Genomic DNA, 25,330 nt, shown 5'->3' on the forward strand with positions numbered 1-25,330 from the left:
ATAGCTTTCTAACTCAGTCCTTTGTGCTGACCTGGGTGTTATGTCTGAGAAACAAAGGAAAACGGGTCATTCACACATCTCAGAGCAGGATGTAGGGTTGGACAGGGGATTTAGGGTCTCTGGGCAGGTGGTTCCACAATATACCCAGTGTTTCATTGACTTGCAATAATTAGCTACCCACCCACACCCACACCCCCATCTCATCTCACCCTCCAGCCTGCTGGGCACACACTTTCACAAGTAGAGGACACTCTCAATTATCCAGAAGAATGAAAAGGAGTCTGGGAAATGGAAAAATAAATTAAGAAATCAAAACAACACTGGATCCATAAGCAATCTGAAGCGGCTTGCTTGTCGCTACATTTGTGACTAGAAAGGCAGCTGTTCGCCTTTCCAAACACTCAGGGCTCAGTCTGACATGTGAGCGAGTCCCATTCCCTGAGCACACCCCGCTGGGTGGTGGGGACAGGCCTGGGAAGGTGACATGGGGAAGGGGGTGTAGCTGGGCAGAAGGACATGAGGCTGTTGACAGGGAGACAAGACTGTCCCTGGATGTAAACATCACCATGGAAACTCCACAAACACTTGCCAGTGCTGACTCTGACTCCTTCCTTTCCCACTTTGAGGGTGGGAGGGAGGGTACTCCTTCCCTGGCTACACAGTACTTTCCATTACCCACTCTGAGCTGCCAAATGTTCCCCTGGCTCCCACCAGGTCACTCTCCTCAAAGGGTAAGAGCATGCCATTGACAGAAAGGCTGCGCTTCGTCCAGATGTTTGAGACCCGCCTAGGGGGACTGTAGCCACCAGGAGCAGCTGCAGCTGCAGCTGCAAAGTCCCCCATGTCAAAAGAGTGGCTTCGTTTGGCCTTGCCCTCCAGGGGCAAAGGGAGAAGGCTCCTGGCTCTGGTGGCCGGGGGCCCCAGCAGTGGCTCTCGGTCTGAGTGGTGGCCCCTGGCTGATGTCCCTGCCCCTCTGCCTGCAGGAGTCCTGGAGTCTAGAAGTTCTTCTTTCCTTTGACTCTTGAGGTCCAGGGAGGCAAAGGCTCCCATCAAGCGATCAAGGCTGGGCTTGGGACGAGGAGCTGGGGGTGGGAGCCTCCACGGACCCCGGCCCAGTCCTGCAGTTTCCCCGCTGCCCAGGGAACTGGAGGAAGAAGAGTCACAGGCCCTGGCCAGGCTGGCACTGAAGTCCATCAACTCATTCCGCACCACAACCTTGGGTGGTGCTTGAGGAAGCTGGCCAACAGGTATTCCACCCAGAGGTGGAGGCTGAGCTCCATTGGTCTGCGAGTACACATTGCTGACAGTGGCGGCTGCCATTTTGCCTGGAGTATCGTGGTTGCAGACCTTGTAGCGTACCATGAGGATTACAATGAAGACCAGCAGTGTGGCCACAATGATACCTCCGATGACCAGAATCATAGTGCCCCCCAGGATCTGACTGTGCATAGACTGGCATTGTGGGTAGTCTGCCTTGGTGAAGAACTGGGCGCAGCCCACAATGTTGGTGGCTGTGAGCGTCGTGGCTGTGTCGTCCCACATAGCCAGTACGCACAAGTCGTAGCCCGTCCCGGACACCAGGTTGTTGACCACGAAGGCCTTGTTAGAGGCTGGGATCATCCTGGGGAGAGAGGCAGACATAGAGAGTAAGAGAGGGTAGGGTGTTGGGGAGGAGCCCCAGGCAGACATTGAGTAATAGAGACACGTGCAGGCCTGCTGAGAGGATGGCAGAGACTGAAAATGAGAGACAAATAAACAGTGAAGAGAGGTAGGGGAGAGGAAAGAAGAAAGGCGAGCAAAGAGGAAGGAAGGGGGGATCAGGAGTCATGAGTGTGGTAGAGAAAACAGTAAAGCAAAGATAGACATGTGATCTGACAGATCCAGGAGACTAGGGTGAAAGAAAAGACCAGAGAGAAATATTCTGGGATGGCATGTCAGAGAAAGGAGGAAGATGGAGAGCACCCTCTCCAGGTCTGGTTAAGTAAGTGCCCAAAAGATTCAGAAATTAAGGCAATGAATGCAAAGGTGGGGGAGGGGTGTAAAATGATGGTTGAGAGTATGGATGGTGGGGGCGGGGTGCTCTAAACATTGAGTAGAAGCAGAGGCAGTGGTAGAGGGGTGGGGTGGACCATAGAGAGCAAAGGCACTTGGGAAGGACAAAGAGGTTAGAGGCAGGAAGACTCAGGAACTAGATGGGTGGCTGCCTTCCCCCCACATCTGTTGCTAACATCTCTCCACCTATGCCCTAACACCAGAGGACATCAGAGATCCTGGAGAGCTCTCTGGGCCTTTGCTGTAAGAATCAGAGGCCAGGTGCTCCCCTGAGCCTGCATCCAGCACCTCTCACCTAGAAGGATCCTCCTGCTAAAGAGGGAGCAGTTTCCGTTTCCAGGTTTTCAGCTATTAATACAAGAAAGCATGAAGTGGAAAGGGAACATGCTGCTCAGAGGGGGAGATAGTGGCCTACTAAAGCCTGAGAAGCCACCCTGACACCCAAGGGGACAAGCACGCTGACCCTGCATTCAAATCATATCACATCCGGCTAGTAAGCTGTAGCAGAGTTCCTGGGCTAAAACATCCTTGCCTGGCCTTTCCTCCTTAGAGGAAGGATTGGTAGTTAGCAATGACCCCACATGGGAGCTTGTCTGTGGTAGCCGGAGAGCTCCTGCATGAACCTTTCAGAAGCCTGGAAGCAAGCTCTCAGACCTAAGCTGTGGCATCTGGCTTCTGCTGGGCCCAGAGATGAATCCTGGGCTGCCCCATAGGCACTCCTGTAGAGAGGTCAACCTAAGCATAAGAGCTCCCACCCCAGCTTTCCTATACCCTCTTCTCTGCCTCTAAAGCCTTCCACTCCCTGGTCCCTTGTGAACAAAATGTCTCCTTAACTGCCCCCAGCTCCTCAAGCTTAGAGCCAAGCAACACAATTAAGATATCAAATATGAAATACCAATGCCTGAAGACTTCTACCTTGGAACCTGTGGGGAGGATGGAGCTGACAGTTATTGACAACCTGTAAGAGTACAGCCCTAGGGATTGCCATCCGCACCCTTGATGGTCAATGAGGCCCTGAAGATCAGCACCTTAGGTCTGTCTGGGACATTGCAGCCTCCTCTTCAACCAGGCATCATGACCATCTAAAGAGACAATAACTGTACTCTTAATTTGCAGAGTAGAGAGAAATGGTTAAGATTCAGAGAAGGTAGATGGTTTGCCAAAAGTTATATAAATAGGACTATCATTCACTCATTGACAGATAAGGGAATATGTTTTCTCCTTTTAGTGAAAGAAATTCTTTATTGGTAGGGGAATGGTAAGATGGCTCAGTGGGTGAAAGAGTTTGCTTCACAACCCTGGAATCTTCATAATGGAAAATCAGCTTTCTGAAGTTTGCTTCCTACTTTCATACATGTGTCATTGCATATGTGCATACACACACACACACACACACACACACACACACACTAATAAACCAATGATTTTAAAAGAATTCTTTATTTTCTGTGTGGAGAAGATGATGCATGCATACCATGAAACACATGTGGAGGCCAAAGTCTGTTCTCCTTCTACCATGTTGGACCCAGAAATTGAATTTAAGTTGTCAGGCTTTGGGGCAAATATCTTTACCCACCAAAACTGTCTTGCCAGGCTATAAATAAAATTTTGTGGTTTTTTTCTTGTTTTCTTGTTGTTGTTGTTTTGTTTTATTTTGTTTTGTTTTGTTTTAAGTCTTCAATGGCCTCAAGCTTATTAGCAGCCGATTTCTCAGGAGCACTGCTCAGAATTCTCTGGTTCATAGCCACCTACAAGATCCAAAAACTATTGGGTTCTCTCCTTGGAAGGATCAAAGAATGGATCATGGTGTGACCAGGACTGCAGGACTGCAGAAGACACAGAGGTTCACCAGCTTCTTCTTCTGGGGTCCAAGGGTGCCAGTCAGAGCAGATGCTAATTAATCCCAGTAAGAACAGGGCCCACTGGTCACTGTAAGCAAGGCAGCCTGGCATGTTCCTTGTTTGTCCTCTAAGTTCTTCAGGGCTGGTTGGCTGATCTTCACTTTGCAGATGGGGTGGCAGAGCCAGGTAGTGCAACTATGGGCTGTGGTGAGTCAAGCCCTGAATTGTCATACTGGCTTGTGGGCCCTACGAGAGTACACCTCTGAGAGAGGGGATCGTGTCCCTGTGCCTGCGACTCTTGCTATAAAGTACAACATTCCACACTTAAAGTGTCTAAGCTCAATAGGTCAGGGACATGGGATCATGAGCCTAGAAGTAAGTCTAAGGTTAGCTGTGTTTTCTTGGGGAACAGAAATACCTATGTTGTCAGTACAAACAACTATAGTGGCAGAGGGTGGGAATAGGGTTGACTCAGTCGTGAAGAGAGCTTGCTGCTCTTATAGAGGACCTGAATTCAGTTTCCAGCACCCATATCAGATAGCTTATAACAGCCTATAACTTCTGCTCCAGGGAATCTGACACTTAGAATGCATGTACACACAGAGGTATGCACACACACACACACACAAAGAGAGAGAGAGAGAGAGAGAGAGAGAGAGAGAGAACATCTGGCATAATCAAGTTTGCCTTTACCAGTAGCAGCCTCAATGAGAACTAGCAATAGTTCTCATTGGGCCTTTCTATATGTTTAAAAGCTTACACACATGGATTCATTCAATTTCGTGTCACTTTAGGAAGTTATTACTGGTCGCCCATTATTACTCCCACTTTGAGAGGGAGGGGCTACTCACTTGGCACTTTCCCTTTGAAGAAATGACAGAGCTAGGACCAAGATGTACAGATGTGTGTATGTGTGAGTGTGTGTGTGTGTATTGTGTGTATTGTGTGTGTGTGTGTGTGTGTGTGTGTGTGTGTGTAGGCCAGATATAAGCCATTGTTTCTAAGGTGGCTTATTCACCTTGAGTTTTTGAAATAATATCTCCCATTACTTTGGAGTGTACTAGTTAGGTTAGGTTGGCTGCTCAGCGCGCCCCAGGGATTCTGGTCTCATCTCCCACTGAGCTTTTCATGTAGTTTCTGTGGCCTGAACTCAGGACTTCAGTTCACAATAAGAGCTTTAATGATTGAGGCGTCTTCCTAGCTCCAGGAATGATATTCTTCTTAATCCAAAGCAAGAGCATAACTGTCTTCAGGCATCCAGGAGTTCAATGGCCCAAGAAAGCCAAGTTAAGGTGCTAGTCAAAATTTAGAGCTTTAAATGGAGCTCATCTCCTACCCATGAATTTTTTTATACCTCATCAGAAAAGCTATTCAGTCATCCCTGAAGCAAGTCCAGAGTCCTGGGCTCTTCATGCATTCTTGCCTACACCTCATCAATCAAGTATCTTTACACGCTTTCCAGATCCACACGCAGGCCTCTTCAATTTGGGATCTGTATGTAAACCAGCTTTGCTCCTGAGATGCTTGCCAAGGGTCAAGAACCACCTGCGACTCACGAGGGACTATCAAGCTCCTCATCAGAGATTACAACCTAGGTTACCTCTTACATTCTTACCCACCTCTTACATTCTTACCCGCCCCTCGTACAAACCCACTAACCTCTCTGGCTCAGGTTAGAGCATCCCAAGTTAGTCAGAAACTGGAGTAGCAGAAGGCTCAATCTATAGCTCAGCAGTTAAGAGTACATACTGCTTTTGTAGAAGATCTGAGTTCATTTTCTAATATCCACATTTTCTAATATCTCACAGCTGCTTGTAAATCTAGCTCCTGGGGATCCAATGCCCTCTTCTAGACTTCATAGGTAACTACACTCATGTGTACATAGTAACACATAGACGTACACATAATTAAAAGATATTAGTGATTCTTTAAATTACAGGTCATAGATACTCTGTGGAATCATTTAACATGTAACTAACCATGACTGTTATAAACATTTAAGAAACAGCTGAATGTTTCTGAACATGTAATAACCTCAGATTAATTCAAGGTCAAATGCACAATGTATCTAGTGTCTTTCTGGAAGTATGCATCTATGCTATATCACATGACACTGAAGCCTTGATTCTGAACACAATGTATATACACTCTACTATCTGTGATATCACACCAACCAAAGCCAAAAAATTCTGCCTGAAACACCTCAGACTAGACTATTGTATATTTTAGTGCCTATTACTGTACATGCAGAGAGTTCTGCTCCTATAGATACATACCAGTTTAATTATAGAAAGCAAAACGTACTATTTTCCTCCTATCCTTGTCTAGTATATAAGTATCAAATTATATAGCTTTGGATTGATTTTAAAAACTGTTGTTTGAGTTGCTGGCTTGAGTTTTATAAAAATTCAAATTAAATGCTTTTTTGGCTTGGGACTAGGATAGAATTTCTGTCAATATCTTTTGAAATGGCCATAAATATCCTTCTGCCATTTTATATTATGTATTTATGCAAAGTGGCATTCTCAGTATTGTCAATTACAAAATCAAAATATCAATCAACTCTGAAAAATGTTGAAGATACTCCACATCCTTCAGTATCACATTTTCAGCCAAGATTTAATTTTTTAAAATAAACAAGTGCATCCATCTCATTAGTATGCAAATTTGCATTGCTCTTCAATACACAGTAAAATTATATGTATACCAAGGAGTTGTTAAAAATCACTTTCTTGATGGTCTGTTATCAATATGTCTTTGAATTGTATATCTATTTCATAGACCTACATACCTGGAATCATGTGATTTTCTTCATCAGTAAGGGGTTCTGAGTGGTAATAGTTTAAGAATCTATTATATAGGAAAACAAATAACTATGCAAAAGGACTGATTCATTGAAAAAAGGGCAGTCAGAGTATAGAGGACCAAAATGCAGTATCAATGACCATGGCCAATATCAGCCAAGCTGTCACATCTCAATGCTCCAGGGAGGAGAGAAAATCTTGTAAGTACACAAATGGATGGGGGGGTCTGCACAATGTCTGTCCCTGCTCAATGATCAAACAATATAAAAACCAAGAATAAGTTTTACATCAGTTTAGCACTGGCTGTCACAGGCAAGCATGTGATAGGTTTTCTGAGAATTTATTCTGATTATATTCTCCTAAAATCCTTGGTCTGCAACAAATTAAGTAGAAGCAAAGTGTGTCCTTCTTCGGGAGTGGTCTGAGAGACACTAATTTAGAAGATGGCCTTTTAACATCATTCAGTATTATGGATCCTCTAGTTCTCCCATACCTGCCTTGATAAGTTCTAGAATGAAGAAAGGGGTGTTTCTTTTCACTTTGTAAAAGGTTTGACAGAATTTCTTGCCTCTAACCCTTAGATATTAGGGATTGCATCCTAAGTCCTGACAAACTAAAAGGTTGCTAAACATCACTGAAGGTTCTCTAGAAGAAAAAAAGAATTGCACCTTGTTGAGATGCAAAGGCCTATAGAATTTTATTCCAGAGTAACCTCAGAAGGTGAGAAACAAATGAAAACAGTACCCAATATCTCAGTGCCACGCCCACAACCATCTGCTATTAGCCACCCTGGTGAACCTCACTGAAGCCAGGTTCCACGATTTCACTGACAAGACTTCCATAATATAAATCAAGGATGCAAAGAAGAATGGGTCCTGTGTCCAAATACAGCAGTTAACAAATAGCAGGGTCACACATCTCTGTCTGTGAAAAACACAATACTTCTGAAGTCTTGAAGTTTTATTGTTGTTTTCCGTTGTTGTTGTTTTTAATGTGCACTGGTGTTTTGACTGTATGCATGTTGTGTGAGGGTGTTGGATGCCCTGGAACTGGAGTTACAGACAGTTGTGAGCTGCTGTGTAGGTGCTGAGAAATTGAACCTGGGTCCTTGGAAGAGCATCCAGGGTTCTTAACTGCTGAGACATCTCTTTGGCCAATTTTAAAAATCATTTACCCTGATAGCATCCCTGTTAACTAAAAGTATAAACTGCTATTTTAAATTAAGCTACTCCAAAGTGTTACATTCAACTAAATTCACATGTTTTTTGAATACAATTTGAAATATAAATCCAGTACTTATCAAAAATAGGCCTAAATGGTCAATATTCTCTCACTGTCCCTCCCTCCCTCTCTCTCTCTCTCTCTCTCTCTCTCTCTCTCTCTCTCTCTCTCTCTCTCTCTCTCTCTCTCTCTGTGTGTGTGTGTGTGTGTGTCTGAGGAGATCTTTCCAGAAAGTTATATCCCCCCCCCCCCGTGGGTATCACTACATTGGCATCTGAAGTCCTTTTGTGGATACTTGTACATTGATTTGGTATCTATGAGCATGTCTATAGATAAAACATCATTTGAGACATAAAATTATGTTGGGGGTTGTCAGTGTGTCTGAGAACTGTCACTGATTATGTGTATGGACATGTGTGTATATACATACCACATATATGTGCTTCTCTATGTGTGTGTGTCTCCATGTGTGAATCTGTGTGTGTGTTCGTGCATGTGTGTTTGTGTGTGTGTTGGTATGATACATAAATATCTGGTCATATCAGTCACTACTCTGTCCCCTCAACCAAATAAAGTGGAAACTTCTAATTCATTGGAAAGTTAGTTGTGTCAAATGTTGTTTTGCTGGGGCACACAGGTGAAAGGATGTCTTGCTAAAGCAAACATGTGAAAGACTGTTTTCCTAAAGCAGACACAGGTGAAAGGATGTTTTGATATAGCAAAAACATTAAAGGACCCAAGATGAAGGTGTATAAATATCACCCCACAGACAGTGTGAGAAAAGAACTGAGCTTTGGTTTGGTTTGTTCCACATAGCTATTCTTCTCTAAAGACATGCATGTATTGGTTCTCCTTAAATAGGATTGTTAAAGTCAACTTGTGATAACTCTAACACTGAGAGAAACTTATCCAAGTACTGCTCATGGAGTTCTGGTGGCAGTTTGACATTTCTGTGACCTCACTTTAGGCAGATTGTTGAGCCTGGTGGTTTCTTCAGAATTGATCTACAGCTGCCTGTGTCTGCTGGCTGAAATGACTTGACTGTAGCTGACAATTTGTGCCTGGTGTCTGTTTGCTGAAAGGACTGAACCATAGTGCTAAGTTGTATTTGGTGTTTGGTATGAGACTAAACTGCTGCCCAAAAAGATCAAGGTCACCCCCAAAGAACTATTACTGAACAAGTCCACTTCACCCATGTCCTAAAAACTTTTCTCTTCCACTACCTCTACTAGGTGCTAGGATAGAGGAGAGGTTGAACCTTTATTAAGTGTAGGTTGCAAAAAAATATATGCCTCCAACTACATCCCTAATTCTCTGAAGTTCTGTGACTTATAGACTATGCCAGATTTGGTCTACTATTTCCCAATGACACTGTTTGCCTCGAAGAATAGGTCAAACCTTTCAATTGAGTGCCACAACTCATTCTCTGGTTCCATGCTGTAATGATTAACCCCATTGTCAACTTTACAGGATTTGGAGACACCTAAGAGACATTCTAACTAGAGAGAGGTTTCTTAGATTAACTGAGGAGGGAAAAATCTGCCCAGAATATGGGCAATATGAGCAGGACCAAGCCACAGGTTAGGGTCCCAGACTAATAAAGAAGGGGAAAAGATAAAGCTGTTTCTCTCTCTCTCTCTCTCTCTCTCTCTCTCTCTCTCTCTCTCTCTCTCTCTCTCTCTCTCTCTCTCCTTCCTCCCTCCCTCTCTCTCTTCTCTCCCCCTTCCTCCTCTCCTCCCCTCTCTCTCTCCCTCCTCTCTCCCTCCCTCCCCTCTCTCTCCCTCCTCTCTTTCTCCCTCCCCTCTCTCTCCCTCCTCTCCTCCCCTCTCTCTTCCTCCTCTCTTTCTTCCTCCCCTCTCTCTCCCTTCCTCCTCTCCTCCCCTCTCTCTCCCTTCCTCCTCTCCTCCCCTTTCTCTCCCTCCCCCTCTCTTTCTCCTCTCTTTCCCTCCTCTCTCTCTCCCCTCTCTCTCCCTTCCTCCTCTCCCCCTCTCTCTCCCTCCCCCCTCTCTTCCTCCTCTCCCCCCTCTCTCTCCCTCCCCCTCTCTCTTCCTCCTCTCTTTCCCTCCTCTCTCTCTCCCTCCCTCCTCTCCTCCCCTCTCTCTCCCTCCCTCCTCTCTCTCCCTCTCCTCTCTCTCCCTCCCTCCTCTCTCCCTCCCTCCTCTCTCTCTCTCTCTCTCTCTCTCTCTCTCTCTCTCTCTCTCTCATTTGTGACTACAGAAACAGCATAAACTTTTTTCTCTTAACACTATGCCTTCCCCTTCCTGAGGGCCTATGTAAATCTCAGATTATGAATCAAAATAAACCCTTTCTTTCTAAAGTCTTTTGGGGGGTATCTTGGCACCGAAACAAGTCAAGTAATTAATATACAAGTTTTCTCATCTCCATTCCTATTTGACAGCATCCCTTGTAGCTAAGTCTACCTGTTACATTTTGGCAGACAGATGGGAAGAAGTCATATGTGGTGAACTTTTAAGAGCAGGGTGCATCCCCAACATGTTCCTTCTGTTCTGCACTGGCCTGTGTGGGGATTTACCTTGGCTGTATAGAGGAAAATAAGTCAAAAGCAAGGGTCTTTACTTGTGTGACATGCTGGAAGGTAGAAAGCTCAAAGTATTAAATAGTATTGTACTGTTCTGCTGTAACAGTGAGGCTTCCCTGCCTCATACAGTTCCCTGGTAAGATAAGGAAATCTGAAAAGTCTGTCATTTGCCAGTGACCAAAACAAGAATAAATGTGGGTTTGTATTAGTGGTGACTAGTCTATGTCTGAAGGGTAACCCCTGCCTGCTTTAAGTTATCAGCAAACACCCCCTCTTTTATCTTCCTGGTTCCTTCAGTCTCATTTCCCCTAGGTCCCCAGATCTAGCCATTTCAAGAAGCTTGTCTCCCTTTCCTCCATCAGAGACATACTACTGTTGCCTACTCCAGCACTCATTTAGTGAGGTCCTGTTAACTCCTTGCTTTACTTTCTGTTTATGCATCCCTATCACCCATCTTCACAGCCCCACATCTACAACCCATTCTGGATGGCCTCTACATCTTACTCCCATAACAAACAAAATCCCATTAAACAAAGACAGATACCCTGTCATCAGCATCACATAGGTCCATGAGTCTCAAAGTGGGTTGTTTTCTTCCCAGGTAGACAGGAGCTGGGATTGGCTCAGTGGTACACATGTACACACTCACCAAGTTCTTACCTATGACAGATACACACTTCTTGTATCAAACAGCATCTCTATTCTTTGCAGTGACAGTCATAGATGGAGAAAGTTAGCCTCAAATAAACTACTTTCTCAAGTCCTACTCAGTTAAAAGTGACTGGGCCAGTGTGACATTTGGCCCTCAGTATCTGCATGTGCTACACCTCCAAATTCAATACATTAAGCCCTAGTTTTATTTAAATAAAATTTCTGAATATGTGCATGTGTGTACTGTCTATATTTGTCTCTGTGTGTACAAAATGTGTGTGAACATATTTGGGTGTGCGCATGGGCATTTTTTCAGGTGCATGTGGAGGCCAGGGCCATATTTTTGGAGACATAGTTTCTTCATTGAACTTGTAACCCAGTGATTGGCTGGAATAGCCTGGGTATCCAGAAAACTCAGGGGTCTCTTGTCTCTTTACAGCTTGTGCTGGTATCACACCCTCTCCTGTTTGCTCTGCTTCTTACATGGATTATGGAATCTGAACTCAAGAATTCATGCTTGCAAGACAAACTCTTTGCCCACTGAGCCACTTTTGCAGATCCTATATATTTTTTTCTAGTCAATATTCCTGAAACAAAGAGCTCTCCAATTATCTAGAGAGTACTGATATTGTTTTCAGCATTGAAAGAGGTGTGTAGAAAAGAACTACAGTGTGCAGAGGTATTGTGTATGTTACATGGTTGTAAAGCACTTGAATGCAAATTTTGGTGTGCTAGAGAAGTGCCCTGAATATCAGCTGTCTTCATACAGCAAGGATTAACCGCACAGTGTTTTGCTGAACATCAGGGTAGAATTAGAGCATCTGCAGAATTGGAGCTCGCCAGGAAACACATTTTAGTATTAAAGCAGACTGTTTTATAACAACTCACAAAGAAAAAATACACAAGTGATGGTCCCGATGGACATTTATTGATGCTTACTAATGTTGAAGCTATTCTGAATATTTTGTACATGTTAATTTAATCCTTTTAGCAACCCTAGGTGTAGGGGTGGGGAACTATCATCTATCCCTATTAACAGATGAAGAAATCAAAGCTTGCTGAAGGGAGATGACTTGCCCAATGCCTCACAAGAGTAAGTTTATGTTCAACCAAGATCTGAAATCTGGATTCAGTTTTCAGAACAGATAATTTTTTAAAGCTGGATATGAAGCTTTTTAGTCAGCCAGTATAGCCAAAATGACAAGTTCCAGATCATGCAGAGACTCTTTTACAGAAATTTTAAAAAGAGAGGTCAGAGAGATACCTGAATGTTAAGAGTGCTTGTTGCTCTTACACAGGACCCAGATTTTGGTTCCCAGCACCCTTGCTGGGTGATTGCAATCACCTGCAGCTCCAGATCCCAGGTGTTAATGCCTTCTAGATGCTAGGGAGTGTCCAGCATACATGTGGCATGCAGACATACACATTCATACACAGAAATAAAAAAATAAGAACAAATCTTATAAAAAGATAGTTGAATGGTGCTCCTGAGGAAGGACATCTTAAGTTGACTTCTGCCCTCCACATGCACGTGTACACAAATGCATGCACATATGAGTACACATATGCTCTCATACATAGAAACTAAAATACATGCACACACATACCCCCAAAGAATACATACTGTAAAGCAGCCATGATAAACATTATCTAAAGATCAAGTTCAAATCCTATGCCATGGTCTGCTGGATAAGCTGCTTTCACGGGACATTCTTTTGGGGTGGATGGATAGATGGATGGATGGATGTGTGCTAACATAGCTTCCTGCCCACAAGAAGCACTGGGTAAGCTTGCTCTGATTCCAGCCTCCAAGTACACAGCATTTATGTGAATACTCTTTGACATGAGCTGTCATTTTACAATGAGGATACTCAGCATGGATGAGGGTAGGGCTCTATGAAGATGCTATAGGGATTACTAGGCTCCTGTGGCCTCCTGCACTCCACCCCATCCTGTGAACAGATGTCTTTCCTGCTTATAGGCAAGAGAAATCCATGAAAAAATGTGTCCCTGTTGTTTTTCTACTGATCCTCCCAGACACCCTTGCCTCTAATAAACAGGGACAGAGCAAGGCTGTAGAGATGTCTATGTCCCACCTTGGGGTGGAGGAGTGGTCATGGAGAGCTTATGGGAAGAGGCTGGAGGATGAACATCCTCTGTCCCTGCCCACCAAATATCCCTTGTTCAGACCCAGGCAATAAGTCTCTGATGCATTGACTCCTGTGTGAGCTGGGGCAAATCACCTTCACACTCTGTGCTTCAGCCATTTCTGATGCTCTAGAATGCTGCAAGTATATTGCCAGAATGAGCTGGTTAGCAGAGTATTGCTGCCAGAGAACTATGCCAGTAGGTCCCCAACTACAAATATACACAAGGTTTAGCACACAAGCTCCCTGGGCTCTGAGCTCAAATCCTCTTCAACTCACTGGCTGTGTGCTTATGACTTCATTTCTCAGACATTTGGTCTTCCTGTTTGTAAAATAGCTTACAACCTTGCTTACAATTATATGAGGATGATATGTGAGTATGTGTACACTGGCCCATGTGTGTGTGTGGGGGGGCATGTACTCGCTCATTGGCCATAGGGATCACTAGGCAAGAGAAAGCAACTAAGGCTGTTGTCATCCATGAGTCTATACTAAGGCGTGAGCATTTGTAACTGTGTCCTTAAGGGGAGCTGTCCAGGCTGATTAGGCCCATAACTTATCTACCCATTTACTTTATCCTGTCCTTTGCCACCTCTGCTCCTTTCTGATCTCTTAGTAGATGTACTCACAGGCAGGTTGACCAGATGTACAAAAAGCAGTATGGAACGGAGATATAGAGGTCTCTGGGGCTTCCTGGTTAGTTGGTCTAGACAATTGGAGATCTCTAGGTTTAATGAGAGACTGTCTCAAAAATCAAGGTGGAGAACAATAGAGGATGCTGCCAATGTCAACCTCTGGGTAGGACCATGTCTCTGTGAGGTGGATGGAGCTGATGGTGTTAGCTCCTAGGGCTCTTTACAGCTCAAAGGATTTCAACACAACTGAAGCCCAGAGCCAGTATTATTTGGAGTCCCCAGAGGCCAATGCCTTCTTTCCCTCCTCTTCTGCCCACAGGATACCCACCACAGGCTGGAAGAAGAGCAGTCGCTCCTGGCAGAGTGTGGATGTCTTTATCCACACGCTGAGATTTCACATCTCCCAGGGCTTTGCTGGAGTAAATATGACCTTTTATCCTTTGCTTTGTTTAAGACTCAAGGTCAACAGCCCAGCTGTGATCCACCAGTTACTTTGTCTGCCAGACATCCTTGCGTCAGAAGCTCACACCAGAGATTCACGGCTCCACTCTCAGTCCTTCTTGTCTGCCTGGCTGGTGGTGCTAGGGCAGAAAAGCTATGACCATGTGGCTCTGGGGAAAAGATGGCTCTTGGAGGGCTGAGGCCAGGCCATTACTCTCTGCTGTCTGCCCCAAGTCTGCCTGTTGTCATGTCAAGGCATGGCCTGGTTTTTTCAGTCTGCTCAGAGGTGGTGACAGCAGCCAGTGTAGCCTTGACTCAAATAGTAATTATAAATTAGAACCCCTGAGGGCTTGGCCTTCAGTTCTTTCTGCATGGAGAAGACCTGCATCTACTTGACTGGGATGGACTCTTCCAGGTCTTCTAAGCCACATCCTGCCCTCAATTCAAAGCTTTGCACCTCAGATATCATTAGCGCAGCCTGGAAACTTCTTGCACTTGTGTAAATGCGACTCATCTGAAGTGCCTGCCCACTTTCTACTTATCTGTAGGTGGGTGGCAGGAGAGTTAGCTGGGCTCATACATTCTCTGTTTTCCCACAGCATCTCCACTGGCAGTGGATGATAATTCTGGGGGTGTCAGCAAGGAAGAAAGTAGGGAACAGGGTAGTGTCAAAGTGAATGGAGTCACTGGCCTTGACTTAAACATGTCATCTGCAACCCCCACTCCCAGATCCACCTCACACATCAAATCCTCTCTTGTCATGGGAGAAATGCGGAGACACTCTTTGTAGAGTATGGCAGGCCAGGGTTCTTTCTTAGGAGACCAGAGACTAAGAGATGAGCTTAGGGGTGCATGCCAGGTCCTTTTATTGCATCTGGGAGCTCACTCACTGCTGAGCATTCTGAGAGATGTCCCTTTTCAAAACACACACACACACACACACACACACACACACACACACACACACACACACACATCAGATATCTCTGTCTCTAGATGAGGCTTGTCCTTAGGCCTGGCTCCAAATTTATCTTTGTATAAGGACCACTGCTGCAATGTGGATAGTGGGAGTGAGGGGTGGGGTGATGGGCAAAGGAGAAAGATGGTGTAGATGAGCTTGGACTGTCTCGTTCTTACTCTGGTTATTTTTTTCAGCCTGTGAAATTTGAAAACAGAAAGTCCCATTTTAAAGCCAGAAGAACCAAGTCCAAAATGGTTGTGCTGATCAAGGAGCTGGGTAGAAATGAGGAGCTTGACTTTCCCTTTCTCCTACCCCAAGGCTCTCAGGCGTTTGGCCATATATCCAGGAAATGCACTCTGTTTTCTGTGCCTGCTAAGACTTCCACTGTGCCCTTCATAGCATCAACTTCCTCTGTCATCTACTCCCCAAAGAAACCACCCCAGTCCCTCCCAGTTTTCTGCCCATTATAGGCAACAAACAAACAAAGAAACAACTACCTCTAACTGCAGAACTTCGGGTCTTTTGATCTGTGATTGCTTGGGATGGGGTCCTCTGAGCCTTCTCACATATGAGGTGAGGAGAGCAGAGTCTGAGTGTCAGCCACAGCCTGCCACCTGGAAGCTTCCCCCATCCCCATCTGGAGGGAGAGCGAACCACTGACTCCCAGCCACACCCACATGGAGTTTTCCAAGCTTCTCCACTCAGACCTTCTTGGCAACAGTCAAAGTCGGGGGAGGAGATGAGCACAGGCTGGGAGCGGCCTTGGCTTCAGCTCAGCGAGCACGAGGTGGCATTTTGATGGGTGGTAAAAATATCTCCCAAGTGTTCAGGGCCAGCTGCCACCCCACAGCATTGTAACTTTTCAGATCCTGTCCCCATGCGCAGATCCTAAAAAGCCCATTCTGTCCACATGTCCTAGGAGACAGAGCAGGTCACCAAGCCTGTGATCTCAGGCCACTCTTATACCTGTAATAGCCACTTCTGTCACCATGGCCAGATACTAGCACAGAAAGCCTTTAAGCCTCTAGGGAAAGTGAAGGGTTGTCAGAAGTGCTGTGACCTGCCTAATGGGCTAATTAAACAGTATTATAAATAATGACTATCAGGGATGCTGGGATGTGGTCCAGTGAGGAGAGCAGTTGCTTAGCATACACGACACCCTGGGAGTCCATCTCCAGCACAGCATAAAGGAGGTGTGGTGATACATGCCTGCAATCCCAGCAATTGGGAGGAAGAATCAGGAGAACCAGAATTTGAAGGTCATCCTTAGCTACATAGAAAGTTAGGTGCCAGCCTGAGCTACCTGAGACCCTAAAAAAAAATAATCCTTGTAATCAGAGTGAGAAAAAAAAAGAGGAGAGAGAGTGGTGAGGCACATTGGCAGAGGAGCTGGGTCAGCAATGCAGTGGGAGGCCGAGCTACACACTGAGAAGTCAGAGTGCCTTCTCCTCACTAGGAGTCTTTCAGGGACCACAATAAGGTTCCCCAGCAGAACAAAAGATAGCCTGGTTCAGAAGACTCAGCTGTCCAGGCCCTGTCTGGAGACATCTGGTTTACTGCCACATCACATCCTAGTCACCTTTGCATATACGTGGATGCTGAGAGACAAGAGGCTCTCCGGACATGGTAGGCCTTTCATCCTCTAGAAGTAATCTACCCTATCTATATCCTCCCTGGTAGTCAATAGCCACCCTGCTTCATCACAGCATACCTCCGCCCTGGTCTCCTCCTCCTGTGAGATAAAACCCAAGCCTTGCTCTGGCCTCTGAGGTCCTTCCTGATGTAGTCCTGCCCCACCCCCAACTCGCTCCTTGCCACTCTGCCCCAGATGCCCCTGAGTCCTTGCTGCCTCTCTAACAAGACAGGCATATTCCTACCCAAGGGCATTTGTGTGCACCGACTCCTCCGCCCGGCTGTTTCCATCACTTCAGGTCTCTGGCCCCATTCCACTCCACTGAGATGCCATCTCTGATTGCCAACATTAAACAATAGCCCAAGGCTGTATCTTTGCTTTGTTTTTCTTAGTGCACGTTTAAAAAACAATTTTAGAGCTGAACATGGTAGCACACATCTTTAATCTCAGCACTTGGGAGGCAGATGCAAGCAGATCTCTCAGTTCCAGGATAGCCAGGGCTACACAGAGAAATGCTATCTAGTAAAACCAAAATTTATATTAAATGTAATTAATTAATTAAAATAAATTAATAAAAATTTAAAGATTGATTACACAGACACACACACAGACACACACGCGTGCGTGCATGCGTGTATGTGTGTGCATGTGCGTGCGTGTGTGTGTGTGTGTGTGTGTGTGTGTGTGTATGTGTGTGTCAGAGTGTATCAGAGTGCAGGTGCCATTGGAAGCCAAAAGAAGAAGCAGATCCTTAGCAGCTGGAGTAACTGAGTATTGTAATCTGCCCAGCATGGGTGTCAAGAACCAAACTCAAGTCTTCTGCCAGGGTAGTACATGCTTTTAACCTAAGCCTCTCTCCAGCCTGTTTTGTGTTTCAAGACAAGGTTTGACGTAGCTCAGGGTGATTGGACTCAAGAGTTTAGGATGACCTTGACCATCCAATCATCCTGCATCAGAGGCACACACCACCATATCCAGTTTTTGTGATGCTGAGACTTGAACCCTGAGCTTTTGTGCAGGCTAAGCAGGTACTCTAATGGGCTACATCCACCACCCCATATTTTAAATTCTTTTCCTCCTATTTCTCTCTCCCATAGGCCTGAAAGCTTCTTCATCAAAACCAATCCTTTGACTGTATTGTTGCAACCCAGAAGTCTTGTCCAGAAACTCAATGACTAGTTTCTTCCTTGACTTGGCTGCAAAGAGGGACCACATCCTGCAACTGTAACCAGAATAAACCTTTTCTCCATTATAGCTGCTTTTATTGGGTTGTTTCATCACAGGAACTGAAGGGAAACCAGAGCAACCAGGAAAGTAGAGAGCAGAGCCCTGCCTGAATCCCATCCTTGTGTTGGCTGCTCACATTCAGCAAAGAGCTAAGATAAGAGACTCGCAGGATGCTCTGTTTGGGGTTTTCCTACAAGCTCTGCAAACTGTCTCTTTGGAGACTTCAGAGTTCTAGTCTCAGAACCAGAGATGAGGAGCACATGGTACAATGAAGCTAAACCAGGAGCTCTGGGTTTCTCTCTATCCATATAGGGACCTACCCCAGCAATGGACTGTAAATGCTCTAAGCCAATGCCATCCATTATTTCTGAGATGTGTCACTATTGAGTGAGTAAAAGGGACAGGATAGGAAAATGGTGGTGTGATGAGATCTCTGACAATGTACCCTGTGAAGTATCTCCCTATGGACAAGTCTGCTGTGGATTTTGAAAGTCTACTGTTGTCACTCCTAAGTGTCTATTGGAACTTCTAATTGAATGACAGACATTTCTGACCAGGCGACATACTTTCTAACTTCATCATTCATCAGATCAGTTGTCCATTTCATAGCTCTCCTGGTTTAGGGAAATGATGACACACAAGTCAGCCTGGAAATAGACAGGACCAGGTAGCCCAGAAGGGAAAGGACTAGCACTTCCAGTCCTAGTACTTCTTGACTTCAGTACTTTCTGGTTCTAGTAGTACTTCTTGGTCTCAGTACTCCCTAGTCCCAATACTTCTTCTTGGTCTTCCAGATCCCAAAACTCCTGATTCGAGTACTTCTTTGTCCTGGTACTTCTTGGTTCTAGTATTCCTAGTTCAGTACTTCTTGAACTCAATACTTCCTGGTTCTAGTACTCCTTTGTCTCAATATTATCTGTTTCAGTACTTCCTGGTCCTAGTAATTCTTATTTTCTAGTATTTCCTGGTCCCAATGCTTCTTGGTTCCAGAACTCCCTGATCTTAGTACCCACTGGTCCTAGTTCTTCATGGATGATTATGAAGAATACTCATTCAAACTCATTATGTAATTCCTTCTCCACCCCAGGCCATGAAATTTGCAGGACATAATCTTGTCCCATTTTATAGATGAACAGAACAGTACTAAAGGCAGTGACATGCTTTGCCTTTGGCTATAGGGTTAGTAAGTGAGTCTGGGTATAAGTCAAAGGCTTCAAGAGTTCTAGTTGCCCCTACATCTTCTCTATATTTCAAGCTGTACCCTACTTTGCAGAGATGTGCCATACAATTCAATGGATGTCATTCTTCTGGAAAATACCTCACTTTTCTCCTATCCTTTCGTTTCTGTTATTCCCTTTATATAGAAGGGACTTTTGGGGGCTTGGCTCCAGCAGACATTTTGTACTAAGAGATGACCTTAAGGACAAAAACTGAACTGAAGATGGTAAGGGAGAAAAACAGAAGCAGGCTGGATCCTTGGTAACTAGGCAACCCAGAAAAACAGAATTCCAACTCTCTTTTCCAGGATTCTTCTTTAAAAGAGGGTATACTGGTGACCCCTCTGTTCTTCTTCCTCTTCCCCTTCCCCTTCCTCTTCTTCCTTCTTCTTCCTTCTTCCTTCCTTCTTCTTCTTCTTCCTCTTCCTCTTCCTTCTCCTCCTCCTCCTCCTCTTCCTCCTCCTCCTCCTCCTTCTGCTGCTGCTACTGCTGCTAGGAGGCCTCTGGTAACTTGGCCTCTTTGCTGTCTTAACCACTTGGTACCCTTTGGATTTCAGAGAGCCACATTCTGCACATATTTGCTGTTAAGTAGCCCCAAGTGGCTGTTTCTGGGTAGAACCAAGGTTCAGGTGGCACCCTTGTTCCTGGCTTATGTCACCATTGCTGACATTTGGAATTATGAAGAAGTGATACTGATCAGAAAAAAATCTCCCAAAACAGGCTGAAGTGAGAGCATTATGGAGCGTTAGTAAACTGATCCGCGGGGTGAACCCTGGGGCAGGTGGAGCCAGGACTCATTCTTACCCTTCCTATCCCTTCTACTTGTGGGCACATGATTTCAATAGGAAGAGAAGTTATGAAACTGTGCGTCCCCTGGAAGGCTGACTTGATGTGAACTCACACAGCAGCACTGTCCTGTCTCTCCTACTTCAAATGACACATAGTCCTCTCTTTCTATCTGTGGGTGCTCAGCACCCCTTCGGGAGAAGCCTGCCTGCCTGGGGACACGGGCAAGTCCTGAGCACAGGCAGAAGACCATGCACCTCCCATGCCTTTCTTCCTTCAGAAAACAAATATTCAGATTTGTTTCCCACTTGTCTCCAAACTTTCTGGGTGGCAGAGAGCAGGGAACTGAGATGTAACCAGATGGAATCATGGTGGTGTAGACTCCGTCTTTATATCCCTTCCCTAGGGCAAGGTGGGGTGGGGTGGGAGATGACGGCACAGCAATAACAGACATAAAGATTAGTATTGAGTGTCAGCTTGGCAAACCCTAGAACCATCTAGGAGGCGAATCTCTGGCTAGTCTGTGAGGAAGTTTCTGGAATGGGCTAGCTGAGGACGACCAGTTTACTAAGTGTGGTCAGCACCACTCAGTGGACTGGGGTACAGGACATAGAGAAATGGAAAAAGCAAGCTCAGCACCAGCATCCATCTCTCTTGGCTTCCTGACCCCATACGATCTGACAGGCAGCCTCATACTCCTGCCCCAAGCCTTCTCTACCCTGAAAGACTGGACCTTCAGACTCAGTAAGAATCAACCTCTCCTCAAGTGACTTTGTTAAGGGCTGTAGAGATGGCTCAGAGGTTAAGAGTACTGGCTGCTCTTCTGGAGGTCCTGAGTTCAATTCCCAGCAACCACATGGTGGCTCATAACCATCTATAATAAGATCTGGTGCCCTCTTCTGGCCTGCAGTCATATATGTAGGCAAAATGCTGTATATATAATAAATACATCTTTTAAAAAATAAATCTGAAAAAACTGAACTTTGTTAAGTAAGCAAACAATCTACCCCAAGCCCCGAATCTTATGCTCCATATTGTAGAGGTGAGGTGTCCCATCGGCCTAGAAACTGATAGAGCAAAAAGGGAATTGTCCCTTCAAGGGGGACAACATTCCTGAAGGACACTCTTGTCCCTACATTGAGGCGCTGGACGCATCCCACACAGGGTGAAAGCAAGCCTGTAGCCAGGCTGGCCCCACTGAACTGAGGTAGTGAGCTGGCTGCTTCCCTGGCCCTCTCTGGCACTGCTTCTAACGTCTCATCTGCTGACAGATGTTCCTGACCTGAAAGCTCTTAAAGACAAGTGTTAGTGACTGTCCCCTGGTCTGACAATGACATACAGGGCCCTTAACTTTCCATGTCACAGCAGAGGTGAGGCTCAGCTGATATGGGCTGTCATGCTCTCTGGATGGGCGAGGGGCTATTCCTCTCCTTCCCATGCTCACTCTGGTTCCCTCTGAGGGGTCCCCATTAATGTGATTTTTCCCTGAAAGGTCTGACCCTAATGATGTGAGATGTGGCTGTCAATCTTCTCCAGTCACACAGGAAGCAAGCCAGATGCCACCTGAGAACTAAATGAGTGCAGAGTGTCCCAGTGCCTTCCTGCAGGGCTTACCTGTGCATCAGTGGGGAAAAGACGTACCTGGGGGAGGCTTTCTAAGGCATCTGATAAGGAGAGCTTTCATGACAGAAGTTTTCCTTGGTTACCTAAGGTTAGTCAGGTCTCCCTATCTGGAATGAGGCCTAGAACCACATGCATCAGATATTGCTCACAGGTCCCCTGGGGTTTGGTGGAACCTTTGGGTGTCAGTTAGTGACACGGATCTGGGTCAGGCTAGACTCTCTGATCCCCCAGCATGAGCACGGCCTCTGACCTCAGGCTCTGGGTCTCAGATGCCTGGGAGGTCCTAACATCAGAACACAGGGTCCTACACAGTAAATGCTGCAGAAACCATGCTGTCCTGCTAAAGAAGAGTCAGAGGCTGAAAGGATTGGTGTCACACTAGTGAGGCATTCCTACTCCTGACTCCCTATCATCCCTGGGAAGGACTTAACTGGGATCGCCTGGAGCCCTGGAAGGTTCCAGATCATCATAGTTGTTGCTTAGGCTGTCACAGGGCAGCTCTGAGGTCTGTTTTCCTTCTGTTCATCAAGTGTGGACCTTGCAGTCTATATGGGGTCAGACACACCAGTGACCATGGGTGGGAGATGTCTGCACTGGAGCAGCATGAGGTGGAGCAGAAGAGAGAGAGGCAAAGCCAGGTTCCTCCATCACTAGGGCCAGACAATTAAGGAAAACAACAACAGTAATGGGGATCCCTCTGAGGGGAGAGTAGTGAACATAGGGAGAGAAGTGACACCTACCCAGAGAGAACGACATCCTCAACTACACTCACTTGTGGGCTATGCAGGGTAGTGCTGCTGGGATTTTATTCTTATGATGAACTATTGCCTAAGTGTGTGTGTGTGTGTGTGTGTGTGTGTGTGTGTGTGTGTGTGTGTGATGTGGTGTGTGTGGTATGTGCACATACATGCACATACATGCATACATCTATCTGTGCGTGCATGTTACATAGTGCCTTCTTTTATTCATAAATGCTTTAACTAGATCAGAGGAGCTGGGATTTTTTCTAAGTTCTTTCATCTTCAAGGTCAGTTTTACCTCATCTCACACAAACATCTAGAATCTCATTTCTATGCTGGGCCATTCCATATTACACTCACTACAGCTCTATTCTGGCCATTCTGGATTAAACAGTACAGCTCTGTTCTGTTCCACAGAATCACAACCTCCCCTAACCTGAGCAGTGTGTGTCCTTGACACAGCAGAGAACTATGGTGTCTTTTAACACTCTGCTGTCATGTGGATGTGATGTCTTCGTGAGCAACAACTTCAAGCCTGGGGCAACGATTCTGAGCAAGGCCAGTTTTCCTCACCTTGGACTTGTGTGGCTATAATTATAATGCACTCCATTAATAATTATAATGTACTCCTAAAATAACAGATAAATAACAAAGATGATTAAAACAGATGATAGGTAGATTACAGATGGATAGTTAATGATAGATAGATAGATAGATAGATAGATAGATAGATAGATAGATAGACAGATTACAGGTGGATAGATAGACAATGCTTTATAGATAGATTATAGATAGATAAATAGAAAGATAGATAGATGATAGATAGATAGATATATAGATAGATAGATAGATAGATAGACAATAATAGATCATAGGTGGATAGATAGACAATTCTTAATAGATAGATAGATAGATAGATAGACAGAGATTACAGGTGGATAGATAGACAATGCTTTATAGATAGATAGATAGATAATAGATAGATAGATAGATAGATAGATAGATAGATAGATAGACAGACAATAATCGATCATAGGATCATAGGTGGATAGATAGACAATGGCAGATAGATGGATGATAGGTGGATAGACAATGATAGAAAACAGATAGGTCGGTAAACAATGATAGGCAGGTTGATGACTAGATGGATAATAGATGGTACATGTTACCTCTTTCTAGATGGGTAGAAAGATGGTAGATGACAGGCAGATACGTGATAGATGATGATAGGGGACAGGCAGATACGTGATAGATGATGATAGGGGACAGGCAGATACGTGATAGATGATGATAGGGGACAGGCAGATACGTGATAGATGATGATAGGGGACAGGCAGATACGTGATAGATGATGATAGGGGACAGGCAGATACGTGATAGATGATGATAGGGGACAGGCAGATATTTTTCGGGATACTGTGCTGTGTGTGTTCCTCATTTATGCTTCCCATCTGGCCATCCGTCTCCTCCCCTGTTCTGTGATCCTTCTTGTTGAGGTATAAGTTGAGCAGAGAGTTGCCATGCAACCCCTGTGGTTTCCTCCTTCTCAGGGGAAAGACGCATTTTTCAAAAAGTCCAGTGTCCCTTTTAGGTCCCTCTTAGTTCACCCACCATGAACTCCCTCAGTAAAAGCACAGAGGCTGATTCTGTAAACTGTAGCCAGAAGCTAGGTTTCATTTTAATGCTTATGATTCAGTTTCCTGTGATGATGAGGAAATATTTGAAGTGGTTAATGCTATAAAGAAAACAGGTTTATTGAGTTCATGCTTCTGGAGGAGCAAGTCTGAGATTGGATGGCCCAACTGCTTTGGACCTCCTTTGGTGAGCCAGGGTGTAATGACAGAAAACTGTCTTACATCTTTTTCCAGATAGATGATAGATAGATAGATAGATAGATAGATAGATAGATAGATAGATAGATGATAGAAGATACATAGATACATAGATAATAGGTAGATGTTAGATATGATAGGTAGATAAATAGATAATAGATGATATATAGATGATAGATAAATATAGATAGATGGATAGATAGATAGATAGAGGATAAGTAAATAGACAATATTACAAATCATAGATACTACAAGATGATGCATAGATGATAGTTACATACATACATGCATTCATATATAAATACATACATAGACAGACAGACAGATGATAGAAAGCCAGACAGATAATAATAGATTAAGGGAGAGGAAGGAACTAGGGTCCTTCAATCCCTTTCAAGGACACATTTCAATGACCCCAGGACCTCCCTCATGTCTCTACCACTTAAAGGTCCACAGCACCTCCCAGTACTGCCATTCGAGACACCTAATCAAACCATAGCAACAGACACACCTTTTTCTGACTGTGTGACCTTGAGGGACTTTTGTGATATTCTCCTTTCCCCTTACACTTAGTAAGACCAGGAGGACCAAGCGATCTGGACGCTGGAAAGCTGTGCCTCATGCAGTCAGCGAGGCTGCAAGAATGTTGGTGTTGGTGATTGTTCCTACTCTCCTCTGAGAGCATAGCCTCCTTGGAATTTTCTTCAAAGCTCTGGACATCTCTCTTCTTGCAGAAAAGGCTAAATGGAGTATCTAACCTCTTTCCACTTCCTCCCCTAGGACAACAGAGAATATAATGTCCTTGATTTTGACTGCTATTACTTTGGCTAGTATTAACAATACTAACAGAACCCTATATCTGGTGGCTGCTTAATACAAGTTGATACTACATGGAGAGCTTTCTTTTCTGTTTTTTTTTTTTTTTGAGTGTGTGTGTGTGTGTTATGTGATGTATATATGTGCATAAACACGCATGTGCT

At 44.9% G+C, this 25,330-nt stretch overlaps 1 protein-coding gene across 1 annotated transcript in view; it reads right to left on the reverse strand.

Annotated features, from left to right (window-relative positions):
• Positions 1-288: 288 nt before the first annotated feature.
• The window catches only part of Lrfn2 (leucine rich repeat and fibronectin type III domain containing 2), a 169,366-nt gene continuing 144,324 nt past the window's right edge, over positions 289-25,330 (reverse strand). The window contains exon 3 of the mRNA XM_052193549.1: positions 289-1,621. Coding sequence (XP_052049509.1) covers positions 655-1,621 — 967 coding nt within the window. The 3' untranslated portion in view covers positions 289-654. The remainder of the gene's footprint in view (positions 1,622-25,330) is intronic.

This window comes from Apodemus sylvaticus, chromosome 9, assembly GCF_947179515.1.
Source record: "Apodemus sylvaticus chromosome 9, mApoSyl1.1, whole genome shotgun sequence".
NCBI lineage: Eukaryota > Metazoa > Chordata > Mammalia > Rodentia > Muridae > Apodemus > Apodemus sylvaticus.